Here is a 22,018-nt window from a genome sequence, read left to right as displayed (position 1 = left end):
ATTTTACAATAATGGGATGCTGGAAGTTTTTGGTCCTGGTGGTTGCACGCAGAAAGCCTACAACCCAAAGACATTTCTTTAAAGTGGAGAACCAGGAGGATTCAGGAAGGGGAGTAATCTGTTGATTATGAATGCTTTCCTCACACATAATGCTCGGCAAGCTCTTTCACCATTTCCCCCTACTTTACAAAGAAGCAACCCACCCCGCAGATGAATAAGCTCATAACTGCAGCAATGCAATTCAGCCTGTTTTCTTCTTTGGGAGCTGCCATTTTTATTATGAGAAATGTGGGAACAGGGGGTGGTAGAATTTTGCCAGCACACAGCAGAGTATTTCCGCATGTGAGATCGTGTTTTTTTTTTTTAACCATTTGACACTTTATGGCTATTCTTGGTAAGTAAAACAGGTGCGGATCCATGCGTGCCAGACTTTACTTGATTGCTCTGGCTTTTTTCTTTACAAAATGTCTGGGGTTGGAAGGATTACCGAGACCCTATAAAACACTTACCTTGACACGATTATGATTCAGGCCGTTCCTCTTCTGTACCATGTCAGGCGTGGTACCATGCACAAAGTTAACACGTTCGCTAGTAATTGAGATGCACAAAACTTTATAATTGCTCAGCAAAACCCCCCTCACAATCCCATGCATTACGGGTAATGCAGATTCAGGGAGGTAGAAAAGATACTGTTCAACTCAGATTTCGAAGTACTATAAAAAATATGCAGCTTTCCTTCATATCCACATTCTACTCCCTTTATTTTTCAATGTCAAATTTGGCTTGGTCGGTACAGGATTAAATCACTGGAAGACACATCTCAATAGTTGGGATTCTTTATTCCCCCCCCCCCCCCTCCCCCTCACTGTATCTAGGTGATGTAGCACACTATTACGATCATACAGCAGCATTCAATATAAAGTAACACACAAAAACCTTTACACCCATTTCTCGTTTTCTCGATTCATGTACACACCACGTTATGAATTTGATGACAATGTCTAACGAAACGTTTACCAGAATGTAATCGTGTGTAGAGCTACATGGGTGCTTTCACATATTTTCCACAGAAAATGCATGCATGAAGGATCAGCAGAAAATGAAATACTGGACAAACATTTACAAAAATGCTGAAATAATTATGAAAAACATTAATTCGTAACTGATTTTAGGAAGCTCAGAAGACGGTGGGAACAAAACTTTCATTTACACTATTAATGAAAAATGTTGTACAGCACTTTCTCTAGTTTTTTCAAAGTAATTGTTGTCATATTTTCGCAGATTAGAGAGGGTTAAATGAAACCATGCCCAAATGTCAGAAATGGGGCCCAGCATCAGGGGAACAACATCTAAATCAGAAAAACTGTTAAAGTCTTTAAATCTCATACAATTTACATTCATCCATAAAACTACCAATTGGCAAAGAGGTGGATTCAGACCCCAGCTCTTTGCACCCAGGGAATTAGCTGCACCTTACCAATGAATCTCAAGCAGGAGAAAATACCCTTGGGGGTTACTCTTGTTCCTATATATCACGGGCAGGGGTGGATTACAGCTGTCCTCGCAGATCCAGCTGGACTGGTCCCCAGGGCAGGGACAGGAACGGATTACATATTTAATCCCCTTTTGCAATTTGGCAGATGAGCTAAAAACAATTAAATTGAATGGTTCCAAGAGAAAGACGCTTTGCACCAAGTACTTCCATAAAACATCTTTTTCATGCTCTAAAAGGAAATAGCAGCACCAGCATAATTGATATTTTTAACTGTAACAACAATGCTAACAATTTTGGCAAGAACATAATTTTTTTTTTTAAATACATGGACAACAATGGCGTTTTTGTTTTCCATTTTCACTGTTTCTGTCCAGTCTACTTTACTGTACCATGAACAGGAATACTGTTTGCTGATAAAAAAAAACGTCTTTTATTACAATAAGCAAATGTAATTATTTTTCTTAACAGTTTACACTTTCACAGTGGTGTTAGGTAATTGTGCAGGCACAGGATTTCCTGTAGATTTCGAACGTTTCCGTTTCCGCTTCTTCTTTGCAGCAGGTGATGTTGCAGCGGGTTTTGGTGGGGTGGGTCCTTTTTTCTTTTTCTTCATACAGCTAAGAGGATTAGGGCCACTCATCCTCTTCCGTTTATGGCCTCTGCGGACTGAGTCTTTTACTATCCCCTCTTGTTCCTTGAGCATCTCAATGCTTTTATGCTGATGTACTGGGACAAGCTGGGTTACCTGCATTGACTGGACAAACGCAAGAGACTTTGGAGAGGGTTTGTCCAACACCATAGTGTTCTGAATGATGAAGAGGAGGGGAACCCCAGGCTTTTTCTTTACTTTTTCGGCCAACTCTTGATCCTGTTTAGACAAAAGAATAAAATCAAAATTTTCTTTCTGGTCTAGAAATTGACTACACAGATTCAACTTGCCTTCGGCTGCCCATTGCTTTGGGGAAAATAGACTTGCCTGTAAACCCAAAAATATTTGACCCTATCCAGGAGAAACCCGAATGCACGACTGACGTCAAGGGTGCAAATTACATATATCTGCCACTGGACAACAGATAGTTGGTTTATCTACTTACTATCTCAATCTAAATAAGTCTGTGTTCAGAGATTAGCGGTAAATCTGCTGTCAATGGCAATACTTAATGCTAAGGGGTTCTAAACTGCATACCAATGTCAATCCGTAATTATGGCGATTGGAGAAGACACATCAAGATTTTTTCAGTGGAACTTATCACTAGTAATACTACTGAGAAGCTGAAAACAGACTGTAGAAAAGAGTGCACATAATATGTCTTGGACAGTGGCTCACAAGCATAGCATTTTTGTGGCTGTCCATGTAAGAAAATATTGAGGAGGATATGTACGGAGTGCATGAATAGTGAAAGCTGTGATACTTGTTTTGAAATCTTTTGGTTAGTAACTAGAAGTTTTTTAACATAATACCAGAGAATCATCCTGGTCAATTATAATAGCAGGAGGACATTGACGAGCATGCTGGACTATGGGAACTTCCTCTACGCAGGAACGACCAAGCAACTCACGAAGAAACTACAGACCATTCAGAACACAGTTGCCAGACTTGTCGTCAACCTTCCACACAGGTCACATCACACATAAGGGAATGTCACTTGCTCCTGATACACAAGCACACCCAATCCAAGCTTCTCACCCACAAATAGGAAGCACTACACAATTCAGTCCCAACCTATCAGCTGGGCTCTTACTAGCATGCATCCCACGCATCCACAGAAGTAGATCCGGGGGTAAAACATTCTCATTTATCGCTCCTAAAACATATATTGACCTCCCACCCCACAGAAGACCCTCTTCATTTCTCCTTGACTTCCCCAAGAAGCTGAAGACTTGGCTTTTTAAGAAAGTCCCCCTTCCCGGACAAGCCTCTCACACCTGCAAAGAGCCAAGACACCCTCATGAGTGACAGTGCACTATACAAATACATTCAACATGTTTTACAAACCAATGGAGCCATGGAAATAATAAAATGGGTATTGGTTGAGTATATCCAGGGGGCAAAATTATGTGGCATGAAGATAGAGCAAGCAGTTCAGAGTATGTTTTAGGTCCACTACACTATTACACATTCTACAATGGAACTTTCTCCTTTTGAACTCTGGAGAGAAAGGCAAGAGTTGTATGAGAGGTGTCCTACTTGGAGGAGGAAGTGGGTTGACTAAAATAAAAAATCATAGGGGACTAGATGATTGGGGTATGCAAGAACGAGAGTTGAGTCAAAAGAAAATTAAAATCAAATATGCTCGAAGGAGGAATGTCATAAAAAATTCATTAAAGAAGGACGACTGGCTCAGCATGAAAGATTCCACTTAGTGAAGAAAGTGTTTGTAATTTCAAGGGTCCTTTAAAGATCGACTGAGTGACTTGAAACGCTGTAAAAGTATGAGGGTAGAATGTGGTAAGACTTGTTAAAATTGTGAGTAGTGTCTTAATGCACTTTTTTGTGTGTGTACCCCCATTTATTTGCTGAATTTTCTTGCCAGTTTTACACCCTGAATACTTTGAGCCCTCCTGTCTAGTGTATGATGTCTGATCCCTAAAGTATTTAGAATTTGGCTGGTGGACGAAGCATATTATACAGTTCACAGATCATCTTTTTATCCGAGTATTTGGTTATAAGCCATTTCTCATCCGTCGTCAGTTTTCTGCCGACCATCGGGTGCACATCGGGGTGTAGGAGCCAATTACTGATTTGGAAGTATTGGAATCGTTTAGGTTCTTTGATATCATAGGCTTCTGAGAACTTGAGAAACCCCTCTAAATCCAATAGAAGCCCTGTCGACTTGCAGTCTGAAGCCGGCCACTGCGAGAACGTTCGCTCTTCTACCCCTGGTGGAAATTCTGGATTGTCAAAGAGGGGTGTTAATGGTGAGAAGAAGGATGTGAATCAGTGTCCCAGACTCGCATCACCGTGCGTGTAAGGGGGGAGCCCTCAAGGTTCGAGGGCCTATCTGAATGCTTTAAAAAGGGTACCTTCACTAGGGATAACTTCGCCAGTGCCCGATATGAAACATCAAATCTCTTTTCGGACTCAGGTCTGTTCCATTCTACCAAGTATCTAAGTTGCGTCGCCCGAAAGTATTCCAGGAAATTTGGAACACCCAGTCCCCCCTCGTCAGGTGGGTTGTCGATGAGATAAATCTCCATGCATCCGAGGCCGCGCCCCAGCCCAGATGAAGTGTTGCACCGCCGCTTGCAGTTTGTGACTATCCCCAGGTATGGGAATCGATGCTTGGGATTGGAGTTCTCCGTATTCCCTTTGTTCTCCCTTATGTGGGTTCTCATTTAGGCCTAGCGGCAGGATCATCGATTTCCCCATGTTCATTTTAAAACCGGAGACTCTACCAAAGGAGGTCAATTTCCGAAGGAAAGCTGGAACCCAACACTCGGGTGCTGCCAAGGTCACCAATATATCGTCCGCATACAGGCTGACTGCGTGCCTTTCTCCTCAGAAGGGAATATCAAGATGTTGGGGTTGTCCCTTACCCTTTCTGCTAAGGGTCTACATAAAACGCAAAAAGGAGGGGAGAGAACGGGCATTCCTGCCTCGTGCCCCGGTGGATGTCGAAGGGCTGCGAAATTGTCCCATTGACAAGTATCGTAGCTCTGGGATTGTTGTAGCAACTTGCCGCCCAGGCTCTGAACCGCTCTTGGAAGCCAAAATGCGTCAGTGTTTTGTCCAAGAAGCCCTAGTGGACATGGTCGAATGCCTTTTCGGCATCGATCGACAGTTGTAGGGCATTCATCTTGGTGCGTGGGCTTTGTCGATTAGATGCATGATGCGTTTGGTGTTGTCGCTGCTCTGTCGATTTGGTATACAGCCGGACTGGTCTGGTTCAATGATACCGCGCATGCTTGGGCCTAGTCTGGCCGCTAGAACCCCTGTAAACAACTTCAGGTCCAGATTGAGTAGGGAAATCGGCCGGTAAGCACCGCATTGAGTTGCATCCTTCCCAGGCTTGGGAAGGACGACGATATCAGCAGCTAGCGTATCTGGGGAATAGATCCAGGGCCCTGGAAGGAGTTAAAAAGGGGAGCTAAAATCAGGGCTATGAGAGGACAAAACGTTGCAGAAAACCCTGCTGAAAAGCCATCCGGCCCTGGTGATTTTAGATGTTTGAGACGGGGAAAAAGCCCCTATCACCTCTTCAATCCTAATGGGTGCATCTAAGGCCTCTGCCCCTGCTGAGTTCAGTGCCGTCGTAGCGGCTTGTTGAAGATATGCCCCTCCATCCTCACTCAGTTGCATATCTTTACAATATAAGGAGGCATAGAAGTCCCGGAAGGTTTCGGCTATCTGATCGTCTTGTTCCACCTTTTCTCCCTTACTATTTTGAAGGGTCGGAATTTTGAAACGCTGGGTGCTGGCTCTAAGTTTACTCACTAGGAGACGTCCTGTTTTGTCTCCCCCTATATAATATGAGTGTTCGAGCCGCAGAGCTGCGTATTCAGCTCTGTCTAGGTCCAGACTTGCTAAAAATAACCCTTTTTGACAGGTCTACCTTTTAAAATATAAGTAAGGTATCCCTGTTAGACTTGAATTTTTCAGCAGGTTTATCCCCAGACCTTTTGCTTTTTGGGGTCCTATTTCTGACCCTGTTTTTTGGGGTTTTAGGACTCTGGGCACTTTACCGCAGCTAATCAGTGTTAATGTGCGTATGCTCTGTGTAATTTGTTATTATGGATTGATGTTTCCATGATTGGCTTGTTTGACCTACTACTAAGTCTCTAGTACCGTGCACTGTGTGTGCCCAGGGCCTGTAAGTCAAATGCTGCTGGTGGGGCTGCATAACTGACTGAGACACCCACAAAAGCAGCCTTTTAAAAGGGGTCTCAGAACTGCCACTGCAGTGTCTGCGTGCAGTTTCTACTGCCATGTCAACCTGGCAAGTGCACCCACTTCCCAGGCCCTAACCTTCCCTTTTCTTACATGTAAGACACCCCTAAGGTAGGCATTGACCTCAGAATATAAAAATGCATCTTTTAGTAAAGAGGATTTAAATATTGTGTCTTTGAAAATACCACCTTTTAGAAAGTAGGTATTTTCTTGCTTAGGCATCCTGTGTGCCTCTGCTAGTTTGTGGATTGACTGCCTGGCTTTGGAATGACAGGGGCTGGGGGTGTGCATTCACTATAGACAGCCTCTGGGGGGGTGGGGGTGAGGTGTGTTCTGCGTTTCCTGGATGAGTCAGGACTGGGCTGAATGGACCTGGTCTGCACATAGAGAAGTGCGATGAGATTTCCTTGCACCTGAATGGGCCTGGTCTGCCTTGCACAATGATGTCTCCACCTCCTACCTGTAAGCTGAACCAGGGAGGACAGAACTGGTTTTGAGCGAGCTCGGAGCCTCTTTGCCACAAGAAAACAAAGAGAAACAGAGTATAAATATTGGGGCCCAGAACCCACAACTTTAGAATACTTCTGGACCCAAGAGAAACCTCTGACAAGGAGAAGAGCTGGGAAAGCTGAAGGAGAAGTACTGCCCCTTTGCTATGTGCTGTGGCTGTTTCAATGGAGAGGACAAAGATTTGCTGTGTGCAGTATATCCTGCTTGAAGACGATCTCCAAGGACTTGAAGTAGAGCTTGCCTCCAGTTCTGAAGTCTCAGGGACACAAAGACTTCACCACCAGCTCCCCGGAAGTCCCTTGCAGGGAGTTCTGACCTGTCAAGAGGTGCCTGTTCCTGTGATGGGCTTCTGGAGGTTGTTCCTGCTGGTGTGAGCTAAGGAAAGAGAAGCAACTAAAGAAGCGTGATGCACCCGCACTCGTTTCCAATGCAGCACCCCCCTGTGAGAAGAATTTCCACGCATCACCGCTGGTGAAGAAACCGGCACAGCACCTACCAGTGGCTGGAGAAATCATCAAACTCGGAGTCTTGTGCACACTCTGAATCACTGCACTGACTGGGACGCAGGCCATGCTGTGCAACTGCAATAACCAATGCATTGAAGGACCACGGCTGGAGAGATCGATGTAACGCTATTGCTACATCAAAAGCCGATGCCTCCCGAATCCCCATGCATCGCACTAGGGCGCCAGGTCTACAGCAACACCGGGGCCGCAGTAAGAAACCAACGCATCACCTTCCCGCACAGTAAGAAGCTAAAGCAGCACTTCCTTTTAGTGACAAACTGCCGCATCACCTCTCCTGCGTGGTAGTAAGGAATCGACGCATCACCTCCCATGGAGCAAGGAACCGACGCATCACTTTCCCTGTGCGTAAAACTAAATATATATATATATATATATATATATATATATATATATATATATATATTTTGATGCATCACCTTCCCTGCGGCTGTTTTTGCTTATGATTTCGATGCATCCAAGGTACTTTGTGTTGAAAGTGTTAAATCAATAGTTTGCTATGGACAGAACTGTTTTTATCTTTTAAAAGTCATATCTTGATAACCATGTTGGATTTTTGTCGTTTTGGTCTTGTTTGGTTTAGATAAAGATTACTTATTTTTCTAAACTGGTGTGGTGTCCATTTGTAGTGTTTTCACTGTATTACTGTAGGTGTGCACAAATGCTTTACAAACTGCCTCTGAGATAAGCCGGTCTGCTCGTGTCAATCTACCAAGGGGGTGAACAAGGGTTGTCTAAGGCTGCAACTACCTGACTAGAAGAAAGGGTCCCTACTTGGACAAAGGTGCAAACCATTGCCAACGAGAGACCTCCATTTCGAACAATCCCTATGTAGGTCTTGTAGCCCACAAAGTAGAGTGCATGGTACTTCAAAATAGGACAGGTAGAACAAGGTGTAAAAAACAATTTTTACTGCGAGATGCCAAGCTGTTCTATGTATAAAATCAGAGTACATATTAAAATACTAAATCTTTGGAACAGGACCAACTTGATAAATAATTAAACCACCATTTAATTGGGCTTTTAATAATTAATAAAAACATGGTGAAGTTGAATTTGTAATAAATATTAAGGAAACATAACTTTTAGAAAGTTATCTATTCCCTGCTGCCTGGAGGCTAATCTCTATTAACTCTACAGCTCCTCACAGCCTATGCCCAGCCTGGGAAAAGGCGTGAAACAGCTGTGGAATGCCTCCCAGGAGCAAACATTAGGCTGACTTAAATGGGCAGACAGGACTCCTCAGAACGCCACAGAATATCCAGTGAAGGGGAAGTGGGCATCCTGTGACAACAGTGTCACATCCTGCTTGACGGATCAACTGAGCCAAATTTAACACTTTGGGCACACTTGAATGGGAGAGAACAGGATTCAAAGATCACTTTAGTGTATCCCCTGCCTCATAGCTGAAGGACCCTGCTTTAGTCCTACCAGGCTTCTGGGTTTGTTATGGGCACGGTGGCTGCTTCATACTAGAATTTAGTGTTACATGTGGAATGACGCTGGTGATTTCATTTTGGTTCTACCACACCCACCCTCAGCCCTCAGACACCAAGTTTATTGTGGCGAAAGACTCGCGCCATCATGAAAGTGCCCCGGCATAAGCCATTTTGGGCGATTTTGCAGCTAAGCAAACCGGACTACTGCAAAAGTAGCTAGGTCAGGGCCTGGGAACCTTTACTCAATTGGTCACAGAGGAACTAAGAGGGTCTTAAGGAGTGTCCGGCAGAGCCACAACCCCACCCACTCACAGGCCAGTGATCCCTACAAAACTGAACCCGCATCCAGCCTTCCTCAGCACGGAGCTGGACTTGCAAAAGGATACCATGTGGATGAAACCAACTGCACTTGGCATCTGTGACTTGTAAGAAGGACCTGAAGTAGTTGGACCCCTGACCACCTAAACTCTAAGGACACAAAGCTCTCCAAGGATCTAAAGACAGATTCCCCCTCAGTGGCTCCAATAACATAACAAAGCTGAAGGACATTCCTGTGAAAAATCCCAGCTGACTAGTGACAACTGAACCAGCACTGGACTTTTCTCTTGCCCTCTGCCGGACATCCTGATAGTCTCCAAGTGCTCTCCCTGAAGACCACAGAAGTGTACACCTATGGTTGTTTGGGCACCAAAAGAAGCGTGGGAAATTTTGCAAAACCTTTGCCTCAGCTCTCGAAGGGGACAGACAGACAGATTCACAGCATTTGACTAAAGTTTAGGTTTGCCCCATGTGGAGAAGAGGTTTTCCTCAGAAAAACAACAAAGACCCCAGTTAGATTTGGACTTTGATACTTTTTCAAATTTCTCTACTTCCTGGCAGGGCCAATCTACTTGGTATTTCCGACCGCACTCCATCTCGGTCAGCTTCAAGGCCCCGGTTTACTGCAGTCATTGACAACTATTGGCACTTTATGCTTTTTGGTGCTATTTTCCCTCAGATCTTTGAAAATGCATATCTCTAGTTCCCCTTATCGGAGGTTTGTTCTTTTGGTGTTATTTTGCTTTATAAACTTTTCTCTATTTTAATACACTGGGTGGAATGTTTATAGGTGTTGTGTTTTTTACTTTCCACTGTCTTGGTGCTTCTAAATGCTTTACAGATTTTTATTAAGTTAAGCTTGTCTGCTCTGTGCAATAGCTGCCAGGGATTGAGCTCAGGTTTAAATTACTAAACTGTTTGACTGGACCCAACAGGATAGTGTCTTATTTGTGATGAAAACCAATACACCTCAACTAATAAACCACTTTCTAACAAGACACGGCTTTCTAATGAGAGAAACCTTGAGGAGAGTGTTCAAGGTCCTTGTCTGACTCAAAGGAAGAGCGGATTGAGACATAATGGGATAAATAGTACTTTCCCATAAGACAGATACATTTTTAATTTCCAGGTCTGCTTTTAGGGAGATTTTGGGTGTTATCTATTAGGCATTGGTGTGTTTGGTTTGATTTCATGTTATGTTTTTGGTGTGTCCTGTTGTTCAGAGTGTTGGGGCAACATATTATATTGTGGAATGTTTGTAAAAGTGGGCAATCTGTTGAGATCATTGTACTAGAATTAAAGCGGAGATCTGTAGTAGTAACTAGCTTAGGTGTTAAAATATACTTTGTAGAGCATCAATTATATCAAAGGAATCCAGTTGAGCCTTCTTGCTGTTGGCTGGTTGGTTGTCAACGGCTGAAAGAAGACTTACTTCCATTAAGCCTGCTCATGGAATTCGATTAAATAGGTCAGGGATGAAGGGGTGAACCACACTGTTCAACCCACACAGGTTTAATTTTAGTGGCTCGGGCCTTCAATTATAACATGATATCCTAAGTTCTTTACATCTGTTCCACTCCATTCATTGTTATGGATTCTTCAACCCAGCTCTTAGTTACTACTACATCAGTTTCTGCCTCCTTTACCCTGTGGCTCGAATTTTAAAATACATTCAAAGTTCTCCTTTAGTCTTTCAAAGTGCGTTGATGCTATTTAAATCTTCATTAAACAAAGACGAATTTTCAAACACAGAGGCAGCCACTAGATTGTTCTCTGTGCAAGGCTGCCATGAGAAGCGATGGCCTCTTTATTCGGTCCCAAACGTTTGGATGCCACAGGGTATGGCTGTAGGAAGGCAAAAAACACTGGAGCTCTTCCAGGCTGATGGCAATGGGAGCCATCTTGTGCCTTCCAATCTTTTCAAAGTCACACCTTCAGTTCTGCAGCTCTGGGAGGTGACAAAATCAGAGCCTTCCTAGAACTGAAACCCTGCAATAATATGAACCCCGGTGTATTCAGTGAAGCTATTATCAGAGCACAGATATAAAGAGAACACTGCCATAATGTGTCTCTGTTACAGTAGAAGTGATTTCTGAAGTTTCCAGTCCCTTGGCCAACCAGATATTTTATGAAATTCCATACCACTGACAACATTATGGGCCACTATCATCACATCAAATGTCTCACTCCCCTTCATAACAAAGGTGTATATTGGGGTGTTGATTGGGAGTGTCAATAGAGAGACAATCTTACCACTCCACTATGCCAGAGATATATGGAACGTAAAATACCAAGAGGAGAAGGACTCTTCTTTTATCAAAATGGATCATATATATCAATAGAATGCAAATACAGCTGCAGAGGATATTAGGATGTTGTTAAAGATGATGCAGAAAACATGGGAATGTAGTTGTGGGTGGACTGTTTAGCCTTTCCTTTTTGAATTCACAAAGTGCAGGCCCCTCAAATTTCCTCTTGTGCTGAAAACGAGTTTATTTTGGTGTCCTACTGGAATATGGGCACCACACCTCCTCTCACCTTTTCCTCTATTGGTTTAGCCCCAGCTACCACAAAAGGTTGGTCTGCACCTGTGCTTTAAGAATCAATGCAGGACTGCTCACACACTGGCCTATATGCCACTCATAATAATGCTAGGTTCAACAATTCAAGAGATGACAGGCGTAAAGACATGAGGAATAATTATGTCTTTACATCTAATGATCTCTCAACATTAGATTTATTGGCTGCATTGTGAATGGGTAGAGAGGCTTCAACTCTGGCAGAGTAAGATCAAATCAATCACTGAGTGCACCAAGGTAACAGTCACTTTAGAAAACAGGGATGCAAATAGTACCTCCTTTCAAAAAAGACATCCTAAACTGCAACCCCAGGCACCACGGTCAATTCCATAACCCAAAGTGGGCTAAGTGGAACAGCCCACTGAGCAGCCAATCAACAAGGCATCCTTGGTACACAACTAGACTTCAAACGTCACTGACGGAAGTGCTTCATGGCTAGGAGCTAGAAAAGCTCTCACTATAATATTCACTGTTCCAGGCTGCCTTATGGGGCCACAGTTGGTACATATTGCCCTGGTCACAAATAGGCTGACAATACCCAGGAGTCCAAACAAGCAGCACTAATATGGAACAGTCCCAGGCTGCAGAGCTGCAACAATCAAAGTCCAGAACACAGCATGGAAGAGTGAAGTCAAAAACACTCACTGTGTAGCGAGACCTTATTTCAAGTGTACCATTGCTAATTTACCACCTTTAAGTACCAACCAGCTACTGTATAGCCAAAGACCACAGAACCTCAGTGTACAAGATCAGATATCCAAATTATTAGCGAACTGCAAATGCCGTAAAGAGCTTACAACTGAGCATGTGTATGAGCTAGAAGCTAGGATAAACTGTCAAAAGGGGGTCAGCTATAGGGAGGTATTAAGCTTGATTACTTCAGAGGAACCCTGCAAAAAGCTAACCAAATCTCTATTTACCGGACTGCCGTGCTGATCATTGTGCTGCCCAGTGGAGCGAGGGGAGCAGGGAGAAAGGAGGAGAGTCGCCGGAGCAGAGTCCCCCCCGCCGCCGCGTTTGACACCTGAAGCGGCCGCAGAGCGGGGGGACTTCAACCCCCAGGAGCCTTTGCGGGGGCGCTACAAGTGACGCAGGAACTGGCGCCCGGAGGCGCTTAAAACCCCAACACCCCCTCCACAAAGCGGGACGCGTGCGGGACACAGCACGGGGCTAAGCCCGGGCAAAGGGCGGGCCCTCTGTGGCCCTCAGAGGCCTGAGGAGCCTGGCCTGGGCCCCGGATCCTGGTCCATTTGCATCCAACCTCCAACGCTTGGACATCTGAACTGTAAGCATTGGAGCTCTCTTTTGACTTTAGTTCTACAGAAACTTATAAGGGGGGTGTAAATTGCTAAGAATTTGTTTTTTGCTGCCACAAGACTTATACCAATATAACGATAAGAGTTAAAATGGAGTGCCGAGAGACACGAAGTAGGACAGCAGGGGCCAAAAAGTTGACTGGCACCCTTGATGACTTCATAGTTCGCACCAACTCACTCATAGATGAAGGGATAGTCTTGATGGGTAGAAGGGTGTCTCAAGACCTGGCATTAGCGAAAAGATCCTCTCTAGGCCATATTGCCCAGGCTCGGTCCCCAGATACTTTAGCATGTGGTACACTTCCTGAAAGGCCCAGCCCCCTTAAAAACCCAGGGGCATTACTTGATCCTAATCCTGTGTTAGACCTTAATATGGGTAATGATCCTGGTACTCCGCTTGTGAATAATCAATCTATTATCACTGATATCACTGATATAAATGTGAGGGGCTTGAAAGAGGGGGCGATCCCTAAGAATAGACCCACTATTTTACCAGTTAATACAACGAGGAAGGTGGAATCCACCCCCAATCAGACAACAGGTGGCAAAGTAATGACGGCTGTTACTGGGACAATGGCCGCAGGAGCCAATGACCTTGGGGTTGTACAGCCAGCGGCTGGGGGCCTGTCATTGAGTTTGCTTGATGACACGCTTGCAGACGACAGCCTGGATGACATCCTAGAATTAAGTGGGGGAAATGTTAACCCGGGGGACTTAGATCAAGAAAGAGAAGTAACCCCAAATCTCATCGAGGACTTGAAAACCCTACTAGCACCTTTGGAGGCAAGGCTATGTCGCATTGAGCATGTATTAAAAAATATCCACATTGAAATAAGTACTCCTGGCCCAATTGGGAACCGGGCATCCACTGCGACCAATAGCAATCGGTCGCATCTCGTAGCAAGCAGTAATGTGGCAGTGGGTAAAAAAACAATGCTAAAGAAACCTAGTAATACCCCAACTGTGGTAGGCTCTAATGCTAATGCTAATACATCTGCCCCTAATAAAACCCCCACGCCTGTCACTGCTAAACCCAAGTCTACTCCTCAGGTTAAATTTAAGGATCAGACATCCCAGACATCACAGACCCCTCTGACACCGACATTGGACTCGGCCCCATTAGAAAAGGCTGAGCCCCGCAGAAATATTCATCTCCCCTCAGATGCCAGCCCCTATGTTGTGGTATTGACCGGGGTCACAGAACTATCACCACCCCACGTGGAATTTTTTCAAGCTTTAAAGAACAAGGTATGCCACTGGCTATAAAGCAATTACCCCCTTCCAGTGAACACCCCCAGCAATATCTTGATGGTGGAGAGAGCCCCTTGGGTGGGTGGCAATAGGAAAAGATTAACAGGTGATTGCATAGTGGTAACTTTTGAAAATCGGCAGGTGGTGGAATATATTTGTAACAGGCCCCCACGCTATCAAGCCAGCCTAGTCATTGCTAGACCACTTTCCTACTTTTATCAACAAACCGAACAGGTGGACAAGAGATGGAGTTGTTTGAGAGCTCCAAATGAACAAAAGGGTATGACTAGGGCTGTTTTTCCTTGGAACACAAACATTCAGGGATGGGGAGATGGAGGAGAGGGTGGCTGTAGCATGGTTCATGGTAGAGGGGGTAGACCTATGCAAGGGGGATTTGGGACCGAGTTACTAAATGGCAACTGTAACAGCTATCCTCATTTTAACAACCACCAAGATCAATTGTTTCACATCCCTATGGCTAACCGTTATGATTGTCTTTCTAATTTGGGCTGGGTAGACTGACAAATACAGGGATTGTTGGCTAAGGAGTTAGTTACCACTAACCAAACCCCACTACACCAGGCAAGCAATGTTATAAATTCCGGGGAGTTGAATGTAGATACAAGCCCATCACCTGTAGTCAGTGATTTGTGCACGGATGGGGCCAAATATGATTTAACAATTGGGGAACAGGAAGTAAGAGGGATGGGGGAGTGTGTAATGGCCACATGGAATATTGCTGGTCTTAGAAACAAAATTGATGACCCTATTTGGAGGGATTTTCTAGGCACCATGGACATCATCGGTATGCAGGAAACATGGGACACACAAAATGCTTTAACACTAGATGGGTTCACTACCTTCCATCTCTCAGCAGTTCCCTCCACCCGGGGGCGGGCGCGGGGTGGCTTGATAACACTGATCTCCGCAAAAATTCCCGGCACTTACAAAGAAATAGCCACTGGTTGCCCGTATTGCTTGGCAGTGCACATTTCATGTAAGGGTCGCCACAATGTCCTTGTGGTAAATTTTTATAACTCCTTTGATAGGATTGAGTCCACCAGTAATTTAAGAATGCTAAACTCCTTTCTTATAAGCTTCAAAGAATCAACTGAGGCTGAGTGTACTATTCTTTTGCTGGGGGACTTTAACATCCATGAGTGCCCGGACAAATGCCCACCAGATGTTTTTTTGGGGTCGCCGGATCAGGTTGGCATACATTTTGAGCACTCAGATCAGGGTGTCCTGTTGGAAGCCATTTTGGCCGAAAACGGGCTGATGTTACCTAGCAGGGAAGGAGAAGATATTCCCACATTCACAGGACAAGGCAGCAGGTCTACGATAGATTTTATTTTTTTAAGCAGTATTAGCCGCAGTCACATTATCAGTTATTCCGTGGTGAGGTCACACTTTAGTGATCATAACCCAGTCCTGCTAAGGTTGAGAAAGGTTATAGTAATAACCAAGAGTAAGCCGAACATGGTGAACAAGGGCGATATTCGGCTTACTGACCAAGCACGTAGAATTAGGTGGAGTAAGATAGTCCCGAGTGAGTTTCTCTCTAACCTCTACAATAGCAGTCGGTGGAGCTGGACCTCTGCATGAACCCTGATGCTGGGGATAAAGACGTGTTGGAGGCGTACCAAAAAGTTTGTTATGAAATTGCTGCCAACCTGACACAATATGGCAAAGGTAAATCCTGCGGGAGGGTAGGCTGGTTCGACAAAAACTGTACAATGGCCAATAAAAAATTAAAACTGGCGCTCAAATGTAGACCGGTGAACAGGCAGCTTGTAGCCATGCTTAGGAAAGATTATAAGGCTGTAGTGGAAAAGAGGCGACAGGAGATTAGAGAGGACGCCTGGGCAGAGTTAACTTCAATTGACGTGCTGAAAAATAGCGCCAAGTTCTGGGCCGTGGTCAATCAATCTTATTTTATTGATTCTGGTAATAATGAACTTGATTGCGGAATACAAGAAGATAGGTGGCTGCAGCATTTCAAGTCAGTCTATGAGGTTGAGAATCCTGGGGCAGAGGCATCGACCACCTTTGTGAGGCTCCCTTACACGTTATTAGTATATGAAGGTGAGGTGGCCGATGCAATTGGTAAAATGACAAGTAATAAGGCCCCTGGACCGGATGGTGTTCCATCCGACCTTTTTAAATCTAACATAGCATTTTGGTCCAAAATCTTAACTAATGTTTTTAACAGAATATCTAGTATAGGCATTCCGGAGACATGGTCCCAGTCGGTGATTGTCCCGATTTACAAAAAAGGTGATAGAGGCGACCCGGGCAATTACCGCCCAATCTCCCTCATTGATTCAGCTGTAAAGGTCCTAGGGAGAGTGGTGTTGCGCAAGCTTACTGATTGGCTGGAAGAAACGGACACCCTCTCCGCCCTTCAGTATGGCTTTAGAAAAGGGCGTGGCACAATAGACCAGAGCCTAAATCTACAACTGCTTATAGGGAAGTATACATTAGCAAAGCAAGGAACCCTGTACATTGCATTTATGGACCTATCCTCGGCGTTCGACCGAGTAAATAGGTCCAAGTTATGGGACCTGCTATTAAGAATTGGTATAGACCCTGATATTGTGTACTTCTTGGCAGACCTCCACAGGGATCTAACAGCGTCTGTGAGGTACGACCGCAAAGGTAATAGCACAGGGAAGATAAGTATCTCCAATGGTGTAAGGCAAGGATGCATTTTAGCACCCTTGCTATTCACTTTGAATATCAATGATTTGGGAGCGGTTTTAGAAAAATCTTGCAAGGACATACCCAGGGCAGGGAATCTCCAAGTACCGGCATTATTATATGCCGATGATGCTGCCCTGTTAGCCCGAACCGCAGTGGGTCTCCAATGCCTATTAAATTCATTTTATGTTTTTATGTCATCTCTGGACCTTAGTGTCAATTATGGCAAATCTCATGTAATGGTTGTGGGTAGTAAAAGCAGGCCCCAGAAAAAGGTGTTGGTTTTACATTGCAATGGCCATAAACTGTCAAGAGTATCTAGATTTCCCTACTTGGGGGTTGTTTTTGATGAATATTCTACCTGGAACCCCCAAATGCTGGAGAAAAAAAACGCTTTCGCCCGTTCCATCTCTGCAGTCCTGGGTTTTTCCCGCAAATTAGGGGTGAAACCTCTGGAGGCGGTATTGAAGGTTTACACCGCAAAATGTATCTCTATTGCGATGTATGGTGCAGATCTGTGGGGCCTCAGACCAGTTAAGATTCTCCAGGTAGCGGAGGACAACTTCCTTAAAACAATTCTATCCTTGCCAAGATCTACGGCCAGTTATATAGTACATCAGGAATGTGGCATAGATTACTTGGAGGACCGAATTGCGATGGCCCCGCTACTGAAGTGGATCTCAGTCTGGTTGAACTCTGAATTGAAGGTGAACCATTTAGTTTTAAATGACTGTCTTGCACTGGACCATTGGGACCACATTCCGTGGTTGAAATATGTTCAACTCCTATCAAAAAAGTTGGGTCGGCCAGAACTGTTTAATATGCCTTCTCAATTGGTAAAGGGTGACCTAAAGTGGGTGAAAAGTACCTTTTTGAAAATTAGAGGGATGGATAGAGAAGGCCTGGAACTGGCAAAGCCCACAGTGAGAATGCATCAACTGATTGTATCTTCTGGGTGTCAACTGGAACTTTATCTAAAAGTGGTAAACATCTCAAACCATAGATACTTGTTAACCAAGTTTCGCTTAAATAAAATCCACCTATTGATTTGTGGTCGCCCGGGTTGGACGAAACCTGTCGACCTAGGGCTGTGCAATTGTGATGGGTGTTCTCTTATGGATACCGCCCACTTTATGTTCTTTTGTGGTTATTTCACTAATATTAGGAGAAAGTTTATTGTACCCTTATTAAAGGGGAAAGGGTTCAACCAAGTGAAGCCTGCCTTAATGTATCTTCAATTACTGCCAATCACCTGGGAAATTTGTAATGTTGCCAAATTTTTAACCACTGCAATGAGATTAAGTAAAAAGATTAACTGGACATAGACATATTTTAATACCCTTTATTTTTTCATAAAATACTACTTATAATGTTTTGATCGTCATTTTTAGCCATGGACTATTTTTAATATGTATTTTTAAATTGGATAGGATGTAATTGTATATTTATTGTAATCTCTTAATAAGGTTTTGAGTTTTGTCTACACCCTAAACCGAGGTTTTTTATATGTAATTGTGTATATTATTGCCTTTGGACCTCTTTTGCATGTTTTTGTATACTTTTATGGTTTATGTATTGAACCGAATAAAGTATTTTTGACTGACTGACTGGCTGCATTGTGAATGGGTAGAGAGGCTTCAACTCTGGCAGAGTAAGATCAAATCAATCACTGAGTGCACCAAGGTAACAGTCACTTTAGAAAACAGGGATGCAAATAGTACCTCCTTTCAAAAAAGACATCCTAAACTGCAACCCCAGGCACCACAGTCAATTCCATAACCCAAAGTGGGCTAAGTGGAACAGCCCACTGAGCAGCCAATCAACAAGGCATCCTTGGTACACAACTAGACTTCAAACGTCACTGACGGAAGTGCTTCATGGCTAGGAGCTAGAAAAGCTCTCACTATAATATTCACTGTTCCAGGCTGCCTTATGGGGCCACAGTTGGTACATATTGCCCTTGTCACAAATACTGCTGACAATACCCAGGAGTCCAAACAAGCAGCACTAATATGGAACAGTCCCAGGCTGCAGAGCTACAACAATCAAAGTCCAGAACACAGCATGGAAGAGTGAAGTCAAAAACACTCACTGTGTAGCGAGACCTTATTTCAAGTGTACCATTGCTAATTTACCACATTTAAGTACCAACCAGCTACTGTATAGCCAAAGACCACAGAACCTCAGTGTACAAGATCAGATATTCAAATTATTAGCGAACTGCAAATGCCGTAAAGAGCTTACAACTGAGCATGTGTATGAGCTAGAAGCTAGGATAAACTGTCAAAAGGGGGTCAGCTATAGGGAGGTATTAAGCTTGATTACTTCAGAGGAACCGTGCAAACAGCAAACCAAATCTCTACCATCAGCGTGAACATACTAGTGAAACAAAAACCAGGATGAAGTTACAGAGGGTTGTGGCGAGTAGCATGAATATACTAGGAGTACCAGGAGTACCACAGTGATAGCATAACATAAAAAAGTGAAAGTCAATAATTCCTTCACATGGGAGTAAACCTTGAAAAAGGGGTTTACTAAATATCTGCAAAGCATAAACACTGGTGCACAAGATTCCATTTCAAGCAGTTCATTTGGTATCTCAAAACGGCAAGATATAAAGGGGGTATTCTGCAAGAAAACAAGACAAGCTCTATAGTACATGGCAAGACACTGCATCTTTGATTTACGTTGACAGTAAGAAGAGGGATATATTGGGAGTAGGGTGATACTTTCATCTGCAGACAATGGAAGGAGCAGGAGAGTTGGAGGGCTGTTTACATGTGTGTAGTATTTGCCATAATGGAAGGGGAGGTATAGGTAGTATGCGAAGCAGCGAAGGGAGATAACAGGTGTACGAGGTCCAATCTTGATGGGTGTTGTAGCAAAGATCTTTGAATGAGGACGCTGTTTACAGGAACTTGTATGTTCAAGTTTTCCTTCAATATTCTATACCTGACAAGATACAAACCTAGTGTGAACTGTACAAGTGGCTATCTTAAGTGTGCACTGCTTGAGAGCCAGTGACTTGTCTAATTTTACAGTAGTAAACGGTGTGTCAGAAGTGCTTCTGTAGGTTACTGATGTACTCTGTTGCTTGCAGACGTTATGTATGAGGGGCATACCACACGTTAACACAGATGTAGTTGTAAATGCAGGATTATTCTCATTTTTTGCTCTCAGAATTGTGCAGTCTATAGAAGAGACAGTTTTGTGAGCATACCATGGAAAGACCTTTGTCACTGCATTACTGGTTTGCTGCAGTGCAATCCTGTATACAAAGAGCTGTAGATGGAATCTTCGCCAGGAAGCCCTGACCCCAAAGTAGCATGCCGTTGTTTCTGCAAAATGAGTCATCAGTCTCTAGTATTCCTTGCTTTTTTTAGGCTTGGTTTCACCATCTTAGCAAGAAACTTTAAAAACAAGTGAAAACGTTGAGAAACTTTGGATTTCCATTAGGGGGAAGGGATTGTCATTGAGAAAGGTGAAGCTGTAGCCTGCATAATCATAATGGAGCTGCTGTGGGGATGCCAGTTTCTGAAGCAGTCTTGGGCTTGGCAAATGGCTTTTGAACTGTTAAGTTCCAGAGCACACATTACTGCACTGATCTGGATCTGTTGTTGGGCTAGTGACATTCTACCGTACAGCCAAATAAGGATTCTAAAAAATTTGCTCTGGGGGTATTAAATCTGCTAGTTGTCATGGGCGTTTGGGAGTTGCCCCACAACTTTACAGTACTGCAACCAAAGTCTTTTGTGCTACTTTCACGCTTAGAACAATAGAGAGCTGCTTTCTTACTTTGGCTTTTCTCTTTCTCCCAAAACCTTTAAAAGGTTTTTTTTTTAAAAACGTATACCACAATGTCAAAAACACAAACAATGCTGCTCGTACATCAAATTCACTCCTTCTGGCAAGTAGCCGGTGCCCAAAATCATGAATAGTGTATTATCGATCAAGAAGGCTATATGTGTAAGCCATCCATTCACCCCAGATCTTCTCGCAATTCTGTGGGAAGCAACAGGAATTATACTGGGGTTTTGCCGCCAAGTAACAATACTCCTTCCCACATGTCCACTGGTCGTTGTCTAGCTATGTCCCTTTTGCCTAGGAGGAATCCCAAGGCAACTAATGATCTCTTATACCAGCTTCCTCCCCATTCGTCCATCAGCCCTATCAGCTTCGGTTTGAGTGTTATTGTCCTACACGCAAATTGTGATAGTGTGGTGCAAGCGTTCTGCCAGTACTTTTGTATGTAGGACCATTCCCATATTGTGTGACAAAAGGTGCCTGGGGCTTGTTGAAATCTCAGGCACCGGGGGTTTGAGTTTCCCTTCATCCTACGTAGCTGTGTAGGGCTATAGTACATGCAAGTATTGGAGCTGAATTAGCCACAGCTGATCGGGTATTGCCAGTACTCTGGGAGCCATCCTGGCCTCTGCCCAGTCTTCCTCCTCTAAGGCACCAACATCTTGTTCCCATCTGTTGCGTGGTGCCACCATCGGGTTGGGGGCATTAGTTACCAAGGTATGATATAATGAGGAGATGCCATTTTTTTACCCATTTGTGACTCTTTGACATGTGCCGTAAGGGGATTGTATTGTGGAAGTGTGTTCTGGGAGTCCAAGGGAGCCTTAGATTGAAAATATCAATAGGATTATGTATAGAGTAAGTGTCGGTTAGGTGCTGAAATGTGCACATTGAGTTGCCCACCCAGACATCCCCCAGTTTGAATATTTCAATGTTGTACCACATACAGAAGCTCTTGAGTGCAACAGTGGGGTTAATCCAGTTCTCAACCCACAGCATCTTTTCTGCTTTCGGGACACCATGCCACCTGATCCATCGTAGTGCCCCACGCCAACATGTAAGAGATGTTTGCGTTGCAGGTGGAGGGGTTATCGGTGTACTGGGGCTGTAGAGAAGGTTCAATATGCCATTGTGTTTAAAAGCACAGATTTCAGCTGTTATGGAGGGTTTGTCTTGTTCCGCGAAAACCCAGTT

At 44.0% G+C, this 22,018-nt stretch overlaps 1 protein-coding gene across 1 annotated transcript in view; it reads right to left on the bottom strand.

The window, feature by feature from the left end:
• Positions 1 to 744: 744 nt before the first annotated feature.
• Positions 745 to 22,018, bottom strand: part of UTP23 (UTP23 small subunit processome component) — a 75,954-nt gene continuing 54,680 nt past the window's right edge. Inside the window, exon 3 of the mRNA XM_086966138.1 lies at positions 745 to 2,363. Coding sequence (XP_086822264.1) covers positions 1,965 to 2,363 — 399 coding nt within the window. The 3' untranslated portion in view covers positions 745 to 1,964. The remainder of the gene's footprint in view (positions 2,364 to 22,018) is intronic.

The sequence above is a fragment of the Lissotriton vulgaris genome, chromosome 4_1 (assembly GCF_964263255.1).
Source record: "Lissotriton vulgaris chromosome 4_1, aLisVul1.2, whole genome shotgun sequence".
In the NCBI taxonomy this organism is placed as follows: Eukaryota; Metazoa; Chordata; class Amphibia; order Caudata; family Salamandridae; genus Lissotriton; species Lissotriton vulgaris.
The sequence above is the reverse complement of the archived record's forward strand: the minus strand, read 5'-3'. Positions and strand labels throughout refer to the sequence as shown.